At 41.3% G+C, this 23,202-nt stretch overlaps 1 protein-coding gene across 3 annotated transcripts in view; it reads left to right on the forward strand.

Annotated features, from left to right (window-relative positions):
• The window catches only part of LOC128691615 (uncharacterized), a 44,209-nt gene extending 21,456 nt beyond the window's left edge, over positions 1–22,753 (forward strand). The window contains exons 2-3 of one of the 3 annotated variants that reach the window (XR_011392435.1): positions 7,148–7,631; positions 21,882–22,018. Coding sequence is in view for 1 of the 3 variants with exons in the window: in XM_070088761.1 (XP_069944862.1) it covers positions 21,882–22,436 (555 nt within the window). In the remaining 2 variants the exon portion in view is untranslated. Of the gene's footprint in view, positions 1–7,147; positions 7,708–21,881 lie in introns of those variants that run through there. The other 2 variants (XR_011392434.1, XM_070088761.1) reach the window with 2 other exon arrangements.
• The last annotated feature ends 449 nt before the right edge of the window (positions 22,754–23,202 follow it).

The following is a 23,202-nucleotide window of genomic DNA, read 5'->3' on the forward strand; positions in this document are numbered from 1 at the left end:
TACGTAAGTCAATGAAGATCCCCAGTGGGACTTCTTTTTTCTCTATTGCTGTATAAATATGTTCTAGCATGTGGATAATAGCATCATTAGTATTTTTATTAGGCCTGAACCCAAATTGACAGGGGTTGAGTATGTTTTGGGAGATGAGGTAGGAATAGATACGCTTATGGATTAATTTTTCAAAGATTTTAGGGAGAGGGTGTAAGTTGGATATTGGCCCATAGTTATTCAAGTCTGTGTGGCCTCCTCCTTTATGGATCGGGGTGACCCTTGCTATTTTGAGAACTGTAGGAAAGGTAGAGGATTCAATGGATTTGTTTAAGAGTGTTGCAATGATTGGTGATAGCACCTGTGACACTTTTTTGTATATAATGGGTGGTAAAGTATTTAAATCTCCTGTCTTGTTTTTTAGTTTGTTGATATGCCTATAAATTTCTTTCTTCAGCCCTAAAAGATATTTGAACCTATTATTCATCCATTTTGGGTCATTTCTATTCCATCTAATTTCTTTATATGGGATAAACGTTCTTTGGGCAGCATGATAGCTTTCTTCGTTACTCCACTCAACAGATGATAAATGTTCTCTAAACCCATTGTAATCTGCTAAGCGAAAATCTGGGACCGTTACTGAGTTGTTCCTACTATCATACTTCCATTCAGTGCTAAAGTTACTAATTAATTTGTGGTCACTTGCGCTGAGTTCCTCTGTAATTTCTAAATTATTAACAAGAGTTTCCTTGTTTGCCAGAACCAAGTCAAGCAGGTTATTTTCCCTTGTAGGTTCTGTCAAAACTGCTTCAAAAAACAATCCTGAACTACTTTTAAAAAGTCGTTAAATTCTAAATTGAAGATTGAGACACTTATGCAACATATGGGAATCGTTTTTGAAGAAACGTTTCGCCACACAGTGGCTTCATCAGTCCAATGCAAAGCAGAAAGGTGTAAGGAGATGAGGAGTTTGAGGTAATCAGTCCCTCAGCCTGGAGTCGACATGTTCAGTCCATCAATCTTGTAGAAAGTACAACATAGGGCAGTAGAAGTGGCTTATATACTGTATTCAGGTGAGGCGAAGCAGGAGGAGGCAGGGTCATAGTGGTACCATCCACTAGTCGAAGTAGGTCTTCGTCCAAAGGTTGGACAAGTGTTGAAGAATTCTTTGTATCAAGATCCCATGATGTTGCAGTGTCTGACGGATGTGATGAATGGTTTAAAACCGACAAGCTGAAAATTGAGATACTTATGCAGCATATGGGAATCTTTACTGAAGAAACGTTTCGCCACACAGTGGCTTCATCAGTCCAATACAAAGCAGAAAGGTGTAAGGAAGACCTACTTAGACTAGTGGATGGTTCCACTATGACTCCGCCTCCTCCTCCTTCGCCTCACCTGACTACAGTATATAAGCCACATCTACGGCCCCTTGCTGTACTTTCTACAAGATTGATGGACTGAAGACATCGACCCCAGGCTGAAGGACTGATTACTGCAAACTCCTCCTCTCCTTACACCTTTCTTCTTTGTATTGGACTGATGAAGCCACTGTGTGGTGAAACGTTTCTTCAATAACGATTCCCATATGTGCCTGAAAGGTATAAAATACTGACAAAATGAAAGTAAAGACACATTTGCAACATCTGGTTATGTTTATTGTAGACTTTTCGCCATCCACTGGCTTTATCAATACAGATTCTAGGACATAATTAGAAGACAGTAGAACTATGTACAAGAGATGAGGTAATCAGTCCCTCAGCCTTGGAGTTGGTGTTGAGAGCACCGTGGTGGTGCTTGTCAGACACCGCAACATCATGGAATCTTGGTTCAGAGGACGTCTACAAGACCTTCTTCACGGCTACAACAACCCATTCCTTTGGGAAGGACCTACTTCCACTGGGGAATCCCGCCTACCAGTGACTATGCCCTCGTCTGCTACACGTCCCTATCCACTGACGCCTATATAAACGCCAGTCTCCTTGCCTTTGCTCCAGAATCTCTACCACCACCGTGCTCTCAACACCAACTCCAAGGCTGAGGGACTGATTACCTCATCTTTTGTATATAGTTCTACTGTCTTCTAATTATGTCCTAGAATCTGTATTCATAAAGCCACTGGATGGCGAAACGTCTCCAATAAAGATAACCAGATGTTGCACATGTGTCTTAACTTTCATCAAGATTCCCATATGTTGCATAAGTGTTTCAATCTTCAACTTGTCGGTTTTAAACCTTTTATCACAGATTCTAAATTCCCAGTCAAAAAATTCCAATCAATCTGACTAAAGTTAAAGTCCCCTAGAATTACTACGTTATCGTGCCTTGTGGTCTTAACAGTTTCCTCTCAAAGGAGTCTCCCTTGGTCCCTATCTAAGTTTGGGGGACGGTATATCACGCCTAAAATCAATTTCTCATACCCTTTTGAAAATTCTATCCAGACAGACTCTGTATGTGTTATTACAGGCTTTATACCCGTTTTTATGCAACAATTTAGACGATCTCGGACACAGAGCGCTACCCCCTTCTTACCGATACTTCTATCTAATGTAGCTAATGTGGTTCCTATATTCAAATCAGGGGATAAGTCCATTCCATCAAATTACCGTCCAATCAGCCTGACGTCTATAGTAGGCAAATTATTAGAATCAATTATAGCTGATATTATTAGAAGTTATGTTGAAGAGCATAATTTGATTAATGAACTTCAGTATGGGTTCACGAGAGGTCGTTCCTGCCTGGCAAATTTACTGACGTTCTTCAATAAAACATTTGAGGCAGTAAACAGTGATAAAGAATATGATATTGTTAATTTGGATTTCAGTAAAGCCTTCGATAGAGTACGTCACAAAAGTCTCTTAATAAGAAAAGTGGCAGCTCATGGTATAGGAGGAAAAGTTCTAGTATGGATAGAGGCATGGTTAACCAATAGAAAGCAGAGAGTTTCCATTAATGGGGTCAAATATGAATGGGGATTAGTCACTAGTGGCGTTCCACAATGATCATTTGTAGGCCCTCTGTTGTTCACAATCTACGTTAATGACCTTGATGAAGGAATTACAAGTGACATGAGCAAATTTGCTGATGATTCAAAAATAGGTTGTATGGTTCATTCTGAAGAGGATACCAATGAACTCCAGGAGGATTTGAACAAATTAATGTCTTGGTATGAAAAATAGTAGATGAAGTTCACTGTGGACATGTGTAAAGTACTAGTCCTTGGTAATGAAAATAACCCTCGAAGTTATAAACCAGGTGAAGTAGAGCTTGATCATACAGAATGTGAAAAAGACTTGGGAGTCATAGTAAGCAGAAATCTAAAGCCAAGAAAATAGTGCCTAAGTGTGCCCAATAAGGCTAACAGATTACTAGGATTTATTTCAAGAAGTATAAGTAACAGAAGTCCAAAAGTTATTTTACAGCTCTATACATCACTAGTGAGGATTGAGACACTTATGCAACACATGGGAATCTTTATTAAGGAAACGTTTCCCTACACACTGGCTTCATCGGTTCAATATAAAGTAGAAATGGGTTAGGAGAGGAGGAGTTTGAGGTAATCAGTCCCTCCAGGCTGAGGGACTGATTGCCTCACACTCATCCTCTCCTAACCCATTTCTGTTTTGTATTGGACTGATGAAGCCACTGTGTGGCGAAACGTTTCCTCAATAAAGATTCCCATATGTTGCATAGGTGTCTCAATCTTCAAACTGCGGTTTTCAAAACCATTTATCACATCACTACTGAGGCCTCATTTGGATTATTCCACTCAGTTTTAGTCTCCTTACAACAGTATAGATATAGACTCATTGGAGAACATACAGAGAAGGATGACTAAAATGATTTACTGTATAAGGAATCTCCCGTATGAAGATAGACTTAGAGCCTTGAATCTCCACTTTCTGGAGAGACGTAGAATGAGGGGAGATATCATCGAGGTGTATAAGTGGATGACGGGCATAAACAAAGATGATATTAATAAAGTACTGAGGGGTGTCGAACCAGGTAAGAACCAGGAATAATGGATTTAAGTTGGATAAATTTGGATTTAGAAAGGACATAGGTAACTACTGGTTTTCGAACAGAGTTGTGGACGCGTGGAACAATCTTCCGAGTAGGGTGATCGAGGCTAGGACCTTGGGCAGCTTTAAAAAGAGATTGAACAAATATGTGTGGATGGGTCTGGGTTTGATTGGTGTCGTGGGTACGGGAGTATATTCTTGGGTATCCTAGGATAGGGGTGGTTTTGATAAGGACCTGCCTTGTATGGGCCAGTAGGCCTTCCGTAGTGTTCCTCCATTCTCATGTTCTTATGACCATATACCCATATGTTGCTTGTAAAGTTAGTTACCCAGGGAGAAACAGTTGTCTGGGACACTGGAGAAAACCTGGACTGTAGAGACTTTTAATCAGTCAGAGCAGGTTGACCATGCGGCGCCAGAGGGAAAAGTCGATTGACTCCACTTGGAATATTGTGAAACTAACTTACAGCTTCAGTGCTAAAACAGTGCTTTCCTGTTTCCTTCATAAATCGAAGTTTATCCAGATGGAATCGTTTGTTTCACATTCTTTCTTGATAAGATAATCTTAGCACCCTTTTTAAATCTTTTTAGGTTAGGTTAGGTTAGGTTAGGTTAGGTTAGGTTAGGTTAGGTTAGGTTAGGTATAGTTCAGTCACATCGCCATTCATTCTACGTCTTTCAAGAAAGTGTAAGTTCAATGTTCTCAATCTGTCCTCGTACATAAAATTCCTAATTCAGTGGATAAATTTGACGTTACTCTCTATATATACTCCCATGCATTTAAATCCATTCTGTAGAGTTTATAGTGAGGTTCTTCTGATGATGAATAGAACTGTTGTATAACCTTTGTGCTCTCGACCCTCTAGGATGACTTTGCTGATGCTCGTGAGACACTTGATCCAGGGAATTAGACTTTAATCGAATCTGATTACATCCGATTTCCCAGGCACTGTATGACCACCTACGGGTTTAGTGCTTCGCTTTAAATATAATAATAATAATAATAATAATAATAATAATAATAATAATAATAATAATAATAATAATAATAATAATAATAATAATACTCCCGTTATTTGTACGTAATCTAATCAGTCTGTTAGCCTTATTACACATGGTTAGGCACCGTTGTCATGGCTTCATATTTCTGCTTACCATGACTCCCAGGTCTTGTCACATAACCTTGTTTACAAGTACGAGGCAAATGACATTGCAGTAATTAACAATCATAAGAGGTCTGAAGAAAATAAATTAAGTAACATCACTGTTACTAAGGCCGTGATTTTCAGCCACGTAACATCACTGTTACTAAGGCCGTGATTATCAAACACGTTGACCAATTTAAGCAATGTCCCCGGATCCCGACGAACTGTTTACAACAGTACTTGGAAAGTGCCAGAAAGTGTCGTGTCGGATACGTGGAAGACGACTAATGTAATTCCTATCTTCGAATGAGGACATAAGTTCATACCATCAAATTTCCGCCAAATAAGCCTGACCTCGATTATAAGAAAACTTTAGGAATCAATAATAATAGCAGATATAATAGGGAGCCATTTTCATGAACATAATTTGATTAATAAGTTTTAACAAGGGGCTGTTCTTGTCTTACAAATTTACTAACCTTCTCAAGGTAAGATATATAAGGCAATGTACCAAGGTAGCAAAAAATGCGATATTTACACGGATTTCAATAAGGCTTTTGGTCGAATCCCACACACAAGACATAGAAAAAGTAGCAGCAATGTGGATGAGACACATATGTAGCATTAGGATATTTTATTGAGGAAATATTTTCCATATTACTGTACGTGATTGTAATAATAGTAATAATATAATGGATAAGGACAGATGGCTTAAAACACGAGCAACAGAAGCAGGGAGCAGAACAGCTAAACTTTCAAATTATCAACAAGGAGGTAAAACAGCTGTTTTATCTCTTAGAGAAATAAACAAGAGGAATGAACTGGATAAGGCAGCAGTATGTGCACTCTCCATACATTGTTTCAGTGCTAGGTACGATGGAAGCTAAGAGGCCAGGATCTTAAAACGCAAACCATAAGTAGATTAAGAAGCAGAGCCAGGAGCTGCTGCTCAACCATATCAGTCATGTATATTTTAGGTCATTTGTTGAACCCTGTGTGAAGTGAGTCACTCGGACCATCTCCAGATACTCCCTTATCATCTTTTATTAAAGGTCCTCTTGCAAAGGTGTTTAGGCTCAATATCAAGGTCGTAGCTTCTTAAATCTGATCCAGCAGACTTCATTTGTTTCATAACATCGAGGCTGTGGTAATTTTATCTCATCGAGAGGTTTCTCTCACTTTTCCTTTCTTCCATCTCCTTGACCAGCAGACATTTGCCCTTTACCAGTTATAATTCTTTGTACGTCCCCCTCTAATCGGAAATATTGATTGCTAAGAATGATATTATGTGACAGTAACGATGACAGTCATGTCTGTATCGTACGATAAACAACTTTCCCGTTTTCTTTCGTCGTACAAGCGATTTACGAATTAGTCTTTAATACGACTGATTCAGGCTACAATCTTACAACTGCGTTATTTATATTAAAACAATCTCAACCAAACTTTGACGATGTCCTAGTTCATGATAGACTGCACTCTTGTTCCAAATCACTTTCTAAAAGACTATCAGTGTTATGGGTACAAGGTAATATTTATTCAGATTTCCTTACATTCCTGTAAATATAGTATAAAATGTAACACTCTTATGACTGCAGCAGCTTATGGAAGAATTGTCGGTGTCAGGAGGTAACATTGTGCCCTGTGGCCACGAGGTCAGTAGTTACTGACCTACACAGTTCTTCCTTAAATATAATGTTGCTTTTAGGATAATGTGATTTTTTTTTTGTTTAGTGTTTCGTTCAATACAGCCACAAAGTGCACTGCACGTGTCAATTCAGTGTTTCTCTGCAACACATTTCATCTTTAGATGCATCAATTGTGAACATTCTAAGTCCAGATGTTGAACTTATACAAAATGTCAGGATGTTTTCTAACATAACCTTGAATGAGTTGCAACATTCTAACTCCAGAATGACTATATTCCGGCCTCATAAAAACTCTTCTTCTCGCTTTGTATATCTTACTAAAAACTTTCCTCGTGTCCGCTAGGTCCCGCAAGTTACTGAGGTGCTGAGACTTGCTCCACCTGTATTGCAACTGTACTGCATCCGTTCCGATCTATTTTGCTCTACGTCGAGCTGAGACGAAACTGTGTCGACCTTTGTTGCACCTGGTTCACCTCCGAGTGTCGTGTCTGCTCCACAGAGTCACTCTCCCAGTCCACATACCACCTCAGTCCCCCGCCATGGATGCTGCCAGCACATCAGTGATAAATTCTGTATGAAGGAGAAGGGACATCAATGTGATGGTGCTGTCATCAGGAAGTATCACGACAACGTGATCAGCAAAAGCTTTTATCACTGTTGCGGACCACATTTATTCTTGCAAGTTGAGTGATAGCTGCCAGACTTGTCAAAGATGGTGATGTTGCCATGGCTGACGTTACCACTGATTCTGAAAGTGTTTCCTTAGTCTGGACACCACTGGAGTTGCTCCCCCTCCCCCACACTAGTGACCTCTGCTCAATCCAGTGGTGAGTTCTGTCAGACATGTGACTCACAGAGAGTCTCCGAGAATCCATTACTAAATTATAACAGTAATAATAACTATTTATGTATTTTTGTGTACCCACTAATAAAATGAAGCAAGAAAATTTACACACACACACACACACACACACACACACACACACACACACACACACACACACACACACACACACACACACACACACACACACACACACACACACACACACACAGACACATACACACACCAATATATTATTGTGATGATGCTAATTACAAGGATGGTGATAAAGATAATGGTGGTAGTGCTGGTGGTGATAATAATAGGAATAATGTTGATCTTAATGTTTTATTATGGTGTTTGTAGGGTTTACATAGTTTAATTAACATGTTAAGAGTAGTTATGTGGCGGGTGAAGTCCAGTACTCTTTAAGGCGAACTGTTTCCCAGGATGAGAGCCACAACACCTGACTAACACCCAGGTACCTGATTTCTGCTAGGTGAACAAGTGCTTGCTCATAGTTCTCGCCCAGCCCGGGAATAGAACCACCTGTGCCTTCGATTGTAAACTGAGAACTTACAGTCGAAGGCACTGATGTATCTGTAAATAGACGGAGAGGCAACACAGGTAACAATATAACTGGTAACGTCACATTAACTCTTCCCTAGATGTTTCCTGTTTATTGATTTCTGAAACGAAAATCAACATTTTCACTACTTTTGTTTAGTAGAAAAGAATAATGTGTTTCCTCTCAAGTTACATAACTGACCGGAGTGTCCTCAGCAGATTTACATCATTATCTCGCCAGGTGCTAAATATATCTTCTCTCTGTTCATATAATAATTTACTCCGTTTCTAAAGAAAATCTTTCGTCGTCTTCTTAAGAGACTCTACAGACATGTTTACTACTTACTATATAACATGATCATGTAGCATCAAAATGTAGTGGACACTGGTTGACGAAGCCAGGAACCCACATGTGTAGTAGACACTGGTCGAGGAAGGCAGGAACCCACATGTGTAGTAGACACTGGTCGAGGAAGGCAGGAACCCACATGTGTAGTAGACACTGGTCGAGGAAGGCAGGAACCCACATGTGTAGTAGACACTGGTCGACGAAGCCAGGAACCCACATGTGTAGTAGACACTGGTCGAGGAAGCCAGGAACCCACATGTGTAGTGGACACTGGTCGGCGAAGCCAGGAACCGACATGTGTAGTGGACACTGGTCGACGAAGCCAGGAACCCACATGTGTAGTGGACACTGGTCGACGAAGCCAGGAACCCACATGTGTAGTGGACACTGGTCGACGAAGACAGGAACCCACATGTGTAGTGGACACTGGTCGACGAAGACAGGAACCCACATGTGTAGTAGACACTGGTCGAGGAAGGCAGGAACCCACATGTGTAGTGGACACTGGTCGAGGAAGCCAGGAACCCACATGTGTAGTAGACACTGGTCGAGGAAGGCAGGAACCCACATGTGTAGTGGACACTGGTCGACGAAGCCAGGAACCCACATGTGTAGTAGACACTGGTCGAGGAAGGCAGGAACCCACATGTGTAGTGGACACTGGTCGACGAAGCCAGGAACCCACATGTGTAGTGGACACTGGTCGAGGAAGGCAGGAACCCACATGTGTAGTGGACACTGGTCGACGAAGCCAGGAACCCACATGTGTAGTGGACACTGGTCGACGAAGCCAGGAACCCACATGTGTAGTAGACACTGGTCGAGGAAGCCAGGAACCCACATGTGTAGTGGACACTGGTCGACGAAGCCAGGAACCCACATGTGTAGTGGACACTGGTCGACGAAGACAGGAACCCACATGTGTAGTAGACACTGGTCGTGGAAGGCAGGAACCCACATGTGTAGTAGACACTGGTCGACGAAGCCAGGAACCCACATGTGTAGTGGACACTGGTCGACGAAGCCAGGAACCCACATGTGTAGTAGACACTGGTCGAGGAAGCCAGGAACCCACATGTGTAGTGGACACTGGCCGAGGAAGCCAGGAACCCACATGTGTAGTAGACACTGGTCGACGAAGCCAGGAACCCACATGTGTAGTAGACACTGGTCGAGGAAGCCAGGAACCCACATGTGTAGTGGACACTGGTCGACGAAGCCAGGAACCCACATGTGTAGTAGACACTGGTCGAGGAAGGCAGGAACCCACATGTGTAGTGGACACTGGTCGACGAAGCCAGGAACCCACATGTGTAGTAGACACTGGTCGAGGAAGGCAGGAACCCACATGTGTAGTGGACACTGGTCGACGAAGCCAGGAACCCACATGTGTAGTGGACACTGGTCGACGAAGCCAGGAACCCACATGTGTAGTAGACACTGGTCGAGGAAGGCAGGAACCCACATGTGTAGTGGACACTGGTCGACGAAGCCAGGAACCCACATGTGTAGTGGACACTGGTCGACGAAGCCAGGAACCCACATGTGTAGTGGACACTGGTCGAGGAAGCCAGGAACCCACATGTGTAGTGGACACTGGTCGAGGAAGCCAGGAACCCACATGTATAATGGACACTGGTCAAGGAAGCTAGGAACCCACATGTGTAGTAGACACTGGTCGAGGAAGCCAGGAACCCACATGTATAATGGACACTGGTCAAGGAAGCCAGGAACCCACATGTGTAGTGGACACTGGTCGAGGAAGCCAGGAACCCACATGTATAATGGACACTGGTCAAGGAAGCCAGGAACCCACATGTGTAGTGGACACTGATCGACGAAGCCAGGAACCCACATGTGTAGTAGACACTGGTCGAGGAAGCCAAGAACCCACATGTGTAGTAGACACTGGTCAAGGAAGCTAGGAACCCACATGGACACACAACCTCAGTCTAGAAACAGACTACATTATGACCTCAGTCTGAGATCTTCTTCATCAGATCTAAGATGGAGATCGAAATATACTGTCAATTTCTACGCTGTAATTCTGTCTCTTGCATAGCTTTGCATGAGACCTGCCGGTGAGCCGGTGGAAGGACTCGGTCACATAGCCAAAATCTCCACGAAGCGAGTCATGTATAAGATCAGCAGAGAGAAAACACCAGTCGTCTCTGGTTTCAATCCTCTACTTGTCCTCAGTAGCCGTCACCGTCTTATAATAATTTGTAACAACATATGCAACAATTTTTAGGCGTTTATACTATAGAGCGGACTTATGATCCCCTTCCTCAGATCAAACCTGACTCAATTCCATTCTTCAGGCACTCCTCTACGGGTTTACCACTCCCCATTGATATTATAATAATAATAATAATAATAATAATAATAATAATAATAATAATAATAATAATAATAATAATAATAATAATAATAATAATTATTATTATTATTATTATAATAATAATAATAATAATAATAATAATAATAATAATAATAATAATAATAATAATAATAATTATAATAATAATAATAATAATAATAATAATAATAATAATAATAATAATAATTATAATAATAATAATAATAATAATAATAATAATAATAATAATAATAATAATAATAATATGCATTTTATAAAACGGAAAACCCGTGATGGTTGATAAGCGCCTCCAGTTATCATAAGTTATCTTTATAAGAAGCACTGAGAGGGTGATAACAGTCGTCTCAGGTGAGAGTAATCAAGTTCAAGGATACTAGAGGCATTGTTGAATATCCTTCTGCTGCTGCTGCTGCTGTTGCTGCTGCTGCTGCTGCTGCTGCTGTTGTTATTGCTGCTGCTGCTGCTGCTGCTGCTGCTGCTGCTGCTGTTGCTGCTGCTGCTGCTGCTGCTGCTGCTGCTGCTGCTGCTGCTGCTGCTGTTGCTGCTGCTGCTGCTGCTGCTGCTGCTGTTGCTGCTGCTGCTGCTGCTGCTGCTGCTGCTGCTGCTGCTGCTGCTGCTGCTGCTGCTGCTGCTGCTGTTGTTGCTGCTGCTGCTGCTGCTGCTGCTGCTGCTGCTGCTGCTGCTGCTGCTGCTGCTGCTGCTGCTGCTGTCGTCGTCTCTCACTGTTAGAGCTGGAGATGTGGCTGTCTCTTGGCGAGTTATCTTCATCACCATGCATGAGGAGGTCTCCCCCTCTCTCATAATAATAATAATAATAATAATAATAATAATAATAATAATAATAATAATAATAATTATAATAATAATAATAATAACAATAATAACAATAATAATAAAAATAATAATAATAATAATAATAATAATAATAATAATAATAATAATAATAATAATAATAATAATAATCGCTTGAGCTGGTGTTATTGTTCAAATTAATGTCAAGCTTCAGTCTGTATTCTGTTTTATTAGTATGTAAAGCAAAGTAAGAAAACCCGACGGGAAAGTTTGTGGTAGTGTTATCAGCGAGGAGTGAACCCTCACTCTACAATACCCCAGCAAGATTTCATCCCAGGCTTGGCACCGGAGCCTGGTGGAACCTGGCACCGCAGCCTGATGGTGCCTGGCACCTGGGCATATTTTGAGGCAGTGTCTATTATGGGAACAAGGGTTGATTTTTTTTTTGTTATTTTCTCGTCAAAACAAAATCCCTAGACAGAGGTTATTGCTATAATTCGTTCATTAATGATGTGGTACCTTTGGTAGGGTAGCTGCAAGAAGCAACCGCAACTGTGCGCTGCGGTAGTGTCTTAGTATCACAGGTGTGAAGGCAGTCTTGCTGTACCTGTGGTGCCCCAGGTACAGCGACCGTTGACTGTCTCGCACTGAATGGTTTGAGTGTGCGGTGATTTAGATGGTACTGGTAAAGTTCCATCCGAACACTAGATATCAGAGCCGCTAGTGTACCTTCCTCTATTAAACCTTCCACGTTACACATCCAAAGAAATAATCAGAAAAATAAAGATTTTGCCGTTTAAGAGGCAATGGGAAGCTTTCATAGTAAGATTTTCTTTATAAACTGGCAAAATAATTTACTAACTCTGTCAACAGGGTAATAAAGAGCTTTAAAATAATAAAAATACACCGAATTGGCACTTTAAAATTAATTTTATATTTTATTATTAAAAAATATTTCATAGGTCATAATAAACAGGTTACATAGACTGGGAGAAGGAAAGTGAAGACCCGAGTTATCCAGACTTTACCTGACTGTAAGACAATTATCAGGTATCACCAGGCAGGACAATCAGGTATCACCAAGCAGGACAATCGGGTATCATCAGGCAGCACAATCAGGTATCACCAGGCAGGACAATCAGGTATCACCAGGCAGGACAATCAGGTATCACCAAGCAGGACAATCAGGTATCACCAAGCAGGACAATCAGGTATCACCAAGCAGGACAATCAGGTATCACCAGGCAGGACAATTAGGTATCACCAGGCAGGACAATCAGGTATCACCAAGCAGGACAATCAGGTATCACCAAGCAGGACAATCAGGTATCACCAGGCAGGACAATCAGGTATCACCAGGCAGGACAATCAGGTATCACCAAGCAGGACAATCAGGTATCACCAGGCAGGACAATCAGGTATCACCAGGCAGGACAATCAGGTATCACCAGGCAGGTTAATCAGGTATCACCAAGCAGGACAATCAGGTATCACCAGGCAGGACAATCAGGTATCACCAGGCAGGACAATCAGGTATCACCAGGCAGGACAATCAGGTATCACCAAGCAGGACAATCAGGTATCACCAGGGAGGACAATCAGGTATCACCAAGCAGGACAATTAGGTACCACCAAGCAGGACAATCAGGTATCACCAGGGAGGACAATCAGGTATCACCAAGCAGGACAATCAGGTACCACCAAGCAGGACAATCAGGTATCACCAGGCAGGACAATCAGATATCACCAAGCAGCACAATCGGGTACTACCAAGCAGGACAATCAGGTATCACCAAGCAGGACAATCAGGTACCACCAAGCAGGACAATCAGATACCACCAAGCAGTACAATCAGGTATCACCAGGGAGGACAATCAGGTATCACCAAGCAGGACAATCAGGTACCACCAAGCAGGACAATCAGGTATCACCAGGCAGGACAATCAGATATCACCAAGCAGCACAATCGGGTACCACCAAGCAGGACAATCAGGTATCACCAAGCAGGACAATCGGGTATCATCAGGCAGCACAATCAGGTATCACCAGGCAGGACAATCAGGTATCACCAAGCAGGACAATCATTTATCACCAGGCAGGACAATCAGGTATCACTAAGCAGGACAATCAGGTATCACCAGGCAGGACAATCAGGTATCACCAAGCAGGACAATCAGGTATCATCAGGCAGCACAATCAGGTATCACCAAACAGCTTCATCAGGTATCACCAGGCAAGACAATCAGGTATCACCAGACAAGACAATCAGGTATCACCAAGCCGCACAATCAGGTATCACCAAGCAGCACAATCAGGTATCACCAGTCAGCACAATCAGGAATCACCAGGCAGCACAATAGATATTACCAGGCAGGACAACGAGGTACCATCAGGCAGCACAATCAGGCATCACCACACAGGATAATCTTGTATCACCAGGCAGCACAATCAGGTATCACCGGACAGGACAATCAGGTATCACCAGGCAGGACAATCAGGTATCACCAGATAGGACAATCAGGTATCACCAGACAGGACAATCAGGTATCACCAAGCAGCACAAGCAGGTAACACCAGGCAGCACAATCAGGTAACACCAGGCAGCACAATCAGGTATCACCAGGCAGCACAAGCAGGTATCACCAGGTAGATCAATCAGGTATCACCTAGCAACACAATCATGTATCACCAACCAGCACAATCAGGTATCACCACACAGGACAATCAGGTATCGCCAGGCAGCAGAAACAGGTATCACCAGGTAGGACAATAAGATATCAACAGGCAACACATTCAGGTATCACCACTCAGCACAATCAGGTATCACCAGGCAACACAATCAGGCATCACCAGGCAGGACAATCAAGTATCACCAGGCAGCACAATCGGGTATCACCAGGCACCACAATCAGATATCACCAGACAGGTCAATCAGGTATCACCAGGCAACACAATCAGGTATCACTAGGCAGTACAATTAGGCATCACCAATCAGCACATTCAGGTATCACCACTCAGCACAATCAGGTATCACCAGGCAGTACAATCAGGTATCACCAGGCAACACAATCAGGTATCACCAGGCAGCACAATCAGGTAACACCACTCAGCACAATCAGGTATCACCAGGCAGCACAATCAGGTATCACCAGGCAACACAATCAGGCATCACCAGGCAGGACAATCAAGTATCACCAGGCAGCACATTCAGGTATCACCACTCAGCACAATCAGGTATCACCAGGCAGTACAATCAGGTATCACCAGGCAACACAATCAGGTATCACTAGACAGTACAATTAGGCATCACCAATCAGCACATTCAGTATCACTAGGCACCACAATCATGTATCACCAGACAGCACAATCATGTATTACCAGGCAGCATATTTTGGTATTACCACTCGGCACAATCAGCTATCACCAGGTAGCACATTCAGGTATCACCACTCAGCACAATCAGGTATCACCAGGCAGCACAATCAGTTATCACCAGGCAGCACAATCACGTATCACCAGATGTGGAAAATAAATGCTTCAAAATCCCATATTTTCTTTATTTTGTTTCTATATACAAATGATTTCTAATAAAAAATATATCTTTTTTTCGTGCACCAATCACGTGAGTGGAGAGTGTGCCAAGGAACACAAGCCAGCCACTTGTATTATTTTCTAGTGAAACATTCTGCCGTCACACTGAAAACAGCCTCAGTATTATTCCTTCAACACACTCATATTTCTCTATGAAATGCATTTGGCCAAACCAGTTTGTTGCTTATTTATTTTTGTGTGGATAAGAGAAATATCTGCCGACATAATGTAACTTCATCACGTTGTTCGGTGTATATATCAAGGTTATCTCTGGCTCAGAGGTAGAGAGGACTCAGGTTTGATTCCCTAGACGAATGACTAAGTTTCCTTACACTTACTGCCTCTATTCACCTAGCAATATATAGGTACCGGGTGTTAGTCTCCTTACACCTGCTGCTTCTGTTCACCTCGCAGTAGGTGGATTACTGGGTGTTAGTCTCCTCCCTCCCACATACTGTCACTGTTCACCTAGTTGTAGGTGGATTACTGGGTGTTAGTCTCCTCCCTCCCACATACTGTCACTGTTCACCTAGTTGTAGGTGGATTACTGGGTGTTAGTCTCCTCCTTCCCACCTACTGTCACTGTTCATCTAGCTGTAGGTGGACTCCTAGGTGGTAGTCGACAATATGTGGATAAGAAAAAAATACCAACCTTATATTTTTATTGTAATACTAATTAATGTCATTATTGAAAGTTTTAAGGCCCTAACAGAGTGTATGTATAACTTATACCTTTATCATAAGAAACTCGATGATAATTTGGAGTGATATTAAGGCACCTTTACAAAACAGCACAGACTAATGAAATCTAAAACAACAGGTTATGATAAGAAGAGAATAAATAGGAGGTGACTCCTGCTAGTACCGGTCCGTGTCCCTCGCTATCCCGTGGTCAGCTGTCCCGTGGTCAGCTGTCCCGTGGTCGGCTGTCCTAGTCACCATCCCAGTTTCATAAAAATGTTTCATATATAACGTGGTGTACCGTGCTACATTAACTAAGACTCGTAACCTTTCCCAGTTGGTCATCAATTTAGTGCTCAATATCGGGGAAATGAAATGTATAGCGATAGTGAGGCTTCTATTGCTTCAACAAAACTTAACTTTAACGCCAAGCGTTAATTTCTAAAATCATATAACGAGATATTCCCAATTTCATTCATCGGTTTCAGGGCTATTTTAATTGATGTTTCATGGTAAGTCAGTGTAACTTACAATGTGGTATACACAGATTTCGGGAACGAGACAGTAAGTTAAGATAAGATAAGATAAGATAAGATTTCGTTCGGATTTTTAACCCCGGAGGGTTAGCCACCCAGGATAACCCAAGAAAGTCAGTGCGTCATCGAGGACTGTCTAACTTATTTCCATTGGGGTCCTTAATCTTGTCCCCCAGGATGCGACCCACACCAGTCGACTAACACCCAGGTACCTATTTGCTGCTAGGTGAACAGGACAACAGGTGTAAGGAAACGTGTCAAATGTTTCCACCCGCCGGGAATCGAACCCGGGCCCTCCGTGTGTGAAGCGGGAGCTTTAGCCACCAGACCACCGGGTCACCGAAATGTATAATAGTATATTTGTTACTAACTTAGAGACTGAACCTATCAGAGTCCTGGTTCTTCCAGATGATGATAATGGAAGTCAGGTAAAAATACAGTTTGAATAGAATTATCCTAAATTACAGAATGAATAAAGTTTAGGATTTATAAAGTACGAAAAAGGTGAGGATATTTAATACATTCCTGCATGAATTATGATTTTTTATAATGTAATAAATATGTATACCCAGAGACACAATTACCAAAACAACATCTCGTAGTTGAGAAGGTAGCAGAAGGAACATATAATATTAATATACAACTTTATTGGAGGAAAAATTAACTGAGCAACTTACATTAAAGCAAGACATGGTGGCTAGATATTGATTTTAAAACTCAAACATGAAGAAAGCGTGTTGATAAGTCAACACTCAAACATGATGGAATGAAAGTAGTACAGTAGTACTTTGACTTAGGAGTGCCCCAACTTACAAGTTTTCCGAGTTACGAGCCGTCGCTCGGTCGATTTTATGCTTTGAGTTACCATCCAAAATCCGAGTTACGAGCCAAAAAAAAAAAAAATGTACTGAAACAAATATATTTACTGAAAAATGACATTTGGCAAGAACCCCGGCCTAAATGGCACAACAAAAGGTGGTTTTGGGACCTGATACTTATAAAACAATGCTAGTGCGATGTTCTCACTGGAGGTAATTGTGTAATTATCTTTATTCTGCAAAAAAAAAAAAAGTTGCTACGTTTTTGACATTTGCAAAATATCCTGCCCTTTACTCCCACACAAATCCCAAAATATTTATAATATTTCCAATATTCCACAAGCCACTTGTCATACAATCATTTTTTTATGATTCCTGTCAATATTATTGCATTTACTTCAATAATAAATGGTGGGCTTCATGAAATAAGTCAGTAACTTCCGAGATGTTTATGTATCACTGCACTAGTGATCTAGTGCTGTTAGCCTCACAAAAACTTCGTTTTCTCTTACCCAGGACCAAAGAACACGCTATAGGAAGGAGCAGTAATGATTTTATGTGCTCAGACTGGTCATGGACACTCGCCATATTATGGACTATTTTATATATTCTAGAGTACATTTCATGTTTCTTTGTTACTTATAGTGTTTATTATGTCATATTAGATCAATTCTGATAGATAATAAGTCATACAGTTGATATTAGCATTATACTGAAGTATTTTCTCCTGCCCCTGGGGTAGTTATTTGGGGGGCTGGAACGGATTAATGGTATTTCAATTAATTTCAATGAGAAAAATTGATTTGATTTACAAGCAAATTGAGTTACGAGCTCGGTCATGGAACTAATTAAACTCGTAAGTCAAGGTATCACTGTGTAGCAAATATAACCACATACAAGGACAAAGTCCAGAATAACTCAAACCTCTTTTTCATCTCCTCCCAGACTAGATATCACCATTAAATGGTAATACTCAAATTATTGTAACTTCAACTCTGCTGTGGGAAATTATCTGGAGTTTATCTGGAGAGAGTTCCGGGGGTCAACGCCCCCGCGGCCCGGTCTGTGACCAGGCCTCCTTAGGTCAGTGTCCCAGGATACGACCCACACCAGTCGACTAACACCCAGGTACCCATTTTACTGATGGGGAACATAGACAACAGGTGGAAAGAAACACGTCCAATGTTTCTACTCTGGCTGGGAATCGAACCCAGGCCCTCACCGTGTGAAGCGAGAGCGTTAACCACCAGGCCACCAGACACAACTAAGCAACAATTGATTGTACTTACCCATGTTAGTTGTACCTCAGAGCCAGGTGGGATTTTAGAGACACTAGGCTGCATCATGTCTCTACGAGACCCACACACACTCTTTCTCATCCACAAAGTCGGGCCTATTAAATATTACAACATAAATTTAATACCAATAATGTTGGTAAATTAAAAGATATTGAGTGAACTGTATGATAGTTTGCGACTTGAAAAGAAAGAAGGAGGGGGGGGGGGGGTAAAATCTGTTGAGTATGCAGTATTTACAAAAATATATATATGTATATTATATAATGAGCACTCACCATTTAGTTACTGGATCATAATTATTATTTTTTGGAAACACACCCTAATGCTACCAGTATAGCGAGAATTTACTATAGCCAATGCAAAAACTACTGTGTATTATGGGTAAGCATCACTTAGCTAAGGTGTGCTCCTAAGAGAATTGGTGTCCTCTATTTTTCCGTCCATGTTGCCAAATTGTAATGGTTTTCCATACTATTTTTCCCAATTTTTCAGCAGGAACGTGTCAACAATTTCTAATTTACAGATTGAGTCTGATATACACCAGTTAAGTGGGGGGAGGCTTAGGAAAAGTATTAAAATTTTTGGAAAAAATGTTTTCTTACCGAAAAATAGTGCATAATTCTGGCAACATGTTGATGCAATCAGCTTGTTTCTATAGTATTTCTAAGTATCTTTTTCAAAAAATTTATTTTTTTTTTTTGTTCTTGCTGTCATCAAGAGGAAATGATGCCAATTCATGTTTTTTTCATTTTTTTTACTCCAAAATTTGCGATTTTGATGATTGTTTCTTTCCACATATGCTACATGGCGTCTTCTTTGTCCACTCTATATTAGTGCTCAGAGTGAGAGCTGCTCAGTCGATTCCAGAGTTGGGGGTGTATAGGTGCGCCGAAGACTGGCGCGCCGTGACCGTAGAGTTTGACACAAAGTGAAATTTCTCTTTTCTCAGGAATAAGTTATTGACCTTTCAAAAATCATATTGCAAAAACTATTTGACAGAATGCCATCATCTTATCACACATTATCGGGCTAGCATTGTTTTAGAACGAAACAACGATACATTTGCAATATATTTTACTGTTTTTTTATATTGATTTTTTCCCCAAAAATCCTTAAAAAAAATAAAAGAAACTTCAACATATTATATTATGCAATCTATTGACATCTCGCTCGAAAGTTTATTGGAGTGCTCCTATTTAAACCTTTATCTTTTATCTGATGTTAACTAGAACACTGTATCTCTTACCAATTTTTGAGGATTTTTGTATTATACCCTATAAAATGGTGCATTATTATATTTTTCTCTATCTCTTGAGGCAAAAGTCACTACAAACACGGTGTGCATGTCTCAAATGAAAATTTCATTGAAATTTGATAATTAGAAAAATAAAGTTTTTTAGCCCTCCCCCACTTAAACTTGGATGACGCCTGATCATTAATTAAATCTTCTGGTCACAGACCGGGCCGCGGGGGCGTTGACCCCCGGAACTCTCTCCAGGTAAACTCCAGGTAATATGGCGTCTTCCTGTCCACGTCACTCTCCGGCTGTTCCACAACCCCCGTCACTTAAAATTTCTCGAACGGTCCAAATAGCATTACATTTTAATATGTAATTATTATATATGTTCTATTTTTAGGAAAATTATAGGTTAACTGAAGTTTACCAACTCTGGTATATGAGAGGGAAAACACAGCAAGCGTCTGCTCCCACAACGCAACTTTCATACAGAGTAGCAACGCATTACTGATGTACCCACTTTTAGTGAAAAAAAAGAAGTATAAAATACATGATATCTATAAAATCAGTCAGATTGATCATGAGTAGAACTCAGTAACAGAAGCTTAAAATGTCTGCATCCAGAATCGCAACAACGAGCCAACTTGATCATATAATTACCAACTTCTCGAAAACATCATCTACCGTATGTCATAATCTTTTATTTAAGAATGTGGGAGTAGTTGATCAAATAACCTATGGCTGCAGGCAGACACACAGACTAAAGGTTGGGATAACATAATGTGAATAACATAATAAAACACAACCCGAATTTTAGCATATTTTTATCTTATCTAAGAGTGAGCCCACAGCTGCCAGCTCAGATCGACACCATGCCCAGCCCTTCTAGGGTAGGGTAGGTGCCTGAGCCCGAGCTTGCAGCTCACAAGACTGTCATTCCCATTAGCTCCCTTGGGGCGGGGATGGAAGACCAGAGAGGCCTAGCTTGTGGCTAGGCCTGGGGACAGTTGGTCCCAAAGATGAGGAGGTACTTGTGCCTCCTCCCATGGGAGACTTAGGTCTCAGACACTCCCTAAAGAGGGAGCCAAAACCGGGCCACCACTTGGAAAAGGCCCGGGCCGGGAGAATACCGGCGAATCTTTAATAATAATAATAATAATAATGCCAGCTCAATGTCAAAATCTTTTTTTATCAAGTTCGCAGCTATGTGCAGAGGAACTTTATCTTGTTACTCAAGAAAGGAGTAATGTTCAACTGGAGACAAATGAACTTAAAGAATAATCAGCGTATTTAAAAGTCCCCACGAGAACTCGCATGGATCTTGCTAGAATACCAGATCACTTACCATAAGTAGTGAATATCTTATCATTTATGTATATCTGTATTATCAAGATGATGTTATATCTATATCACTTATGTGTTTAATATCTTGGATCTGAGTGTCATAGATTATGTTGAGTCAGGAAAGAAGATTTTATTTCTCGGGAGAAATGGAGACGATTTTCCTGATTTGGATTAGTCTTATGATAACCAGTTCATTGAAGCCTTCTGTCGTCTACCCCATTAAAAAATAATCACATAAAATATATTCTGTTTGTCAGAAAATCATTATGCACACAGTAATGCAGTTTATAACAGTTTCTGATACATGGATGTTAACTGAGTCTCTACACCCATTCTTAAGGGTCTTTATACTGAGTGAAATAAATACTTGTTAGCAGCACAAACGAAGCCACCACAGACAATAACACAATATATACGATGCTGTCTGCTGAAGAGGGGCTCAGTGTGAGCCTGATATAAACAATGCCAATCTTATAGGTTTTTTATTGTCTCTAGGTGGGTTTGTTTAAACTCATCTAGTTGTGATTGCAGGGATCGATTCATAGCTCCTGGCCCTACCTTTTAAATCGTATAGATTGGTCATTAACTCTTAACCCCATGTTAAGATAGATAACAAATAATTTGTACTCTTAATTAACATTTAGTTTTCCATCTTCCGCAGGTGCTTGCGAGCGCTGCAAGAAGTGGCGAGGTGGAAGAAACACGAGATGACCCTCCAACCTATGATGAGGTGGTCAAGACGGAGGCGCCTCCACCACCTTACTTCTCGGTGGTCTCCGAGATCCAAAAGCCTTCCACCTCCACTAGCGGTTGTGAAGCGGATCCTCCGACCACTGTTAATACCTGGGGGAGCCTCCCTTACAAGGAAGTTGGTGCACAAATGTCCAGTGGTGAAACTGGGCCGAGGGACTCTGAGATTATGCAGAGCGACTCCCTTTTTGCCTTCACCAGTCCCTTCATGCAGCAGATCATGAGCGATGAAAGGAGTAGCCCACTTCCCAGATCACCTGTGCCAGTCACTGGGGCCTACATCAGTGACCCCGTGGTGGGGGGTTACCCTGGCCTCATGGTAGGGGGTCAGCCAGACCCCGTCGAGATCATAAGGGTGCCTATCGTGAGAGACATAGCAGCAACTGCCCCCCACCTTCCAGCATCAGCGCGAGGGGCTGTTATATCACAAACACCCTCAGACACTAGACTCATTATGGACTTATGATTTGTCTTTTATTAGCATCACAGCCAGCAGCAGCTTGCTAACTGGGGTAAAATGTACCTGCATATATATGGTGATAATCTGTAGTACTAATGACACAGTCAGCGCATACACATTCCAGTTGATTGTATGGGTGATACTACTGTGTGTTCGTACTACGCCCAACTGTACCTGAACATTAGCGTTAATAAAATTAATGTTTATTGACAAATAATGTTATGCTTACATTATGAATTGTATGTATTTATGTGTGTAATGTCTCGTCGCCAGGGGAAGGTGTTTTTAAACATAAAAATAATAAATAAAGAAAATTAAGAAAAGATGATTTTATTAAAGCCACAATTTGCGACAGAGTCTAGATACTCGAAGTTGTGCATAGAAGACAGGATAACCCATACAGTTGATTAACTTAATCTAAGGATGGAAAAAGTTGTTCTATTGATTTTTTGACCATCCGTACAGAGTAAAATCAGCGTTTGGGCTTTGCTAATGAAAGAATCCAAATGGTATCAGTTGATCAGTCAACCACAACAATGTATCTACCTCATCTGATAGAAAAAAATAGGATGGATAATGAGAACCTTCAAAACTAGACATGTCAAGCCCATGATGATTTTCTTCAAATCGCTTGTTCTCTCTAGGCTGGAATATTGCTGTACACTAACTGCCCCTTCAAGGCAAAAGAAATTGCTGACCTAGAGAATGTACAGAAAATTTTCACGGCATACTTAAGTACGATAAAGCACCTAAATTACTGGGAATGGTTCAA

The sequence above is a fragment of the Cherax quadricarinatus genome, chromosome 26 (genome assembly GCF_038502225.1).
Source record: "Cherax quadricarinatus isolate ZL_2023a chromosome 26, ASM3850222v1, whole genome shotgun sequence".
NCBI classification, from domain to species: Eukaryota; Metazoa; Arthropoda; class Malacostraca; order Decapoda; family Parastacidae; genus Cherax; species Cherax quadricarinatus.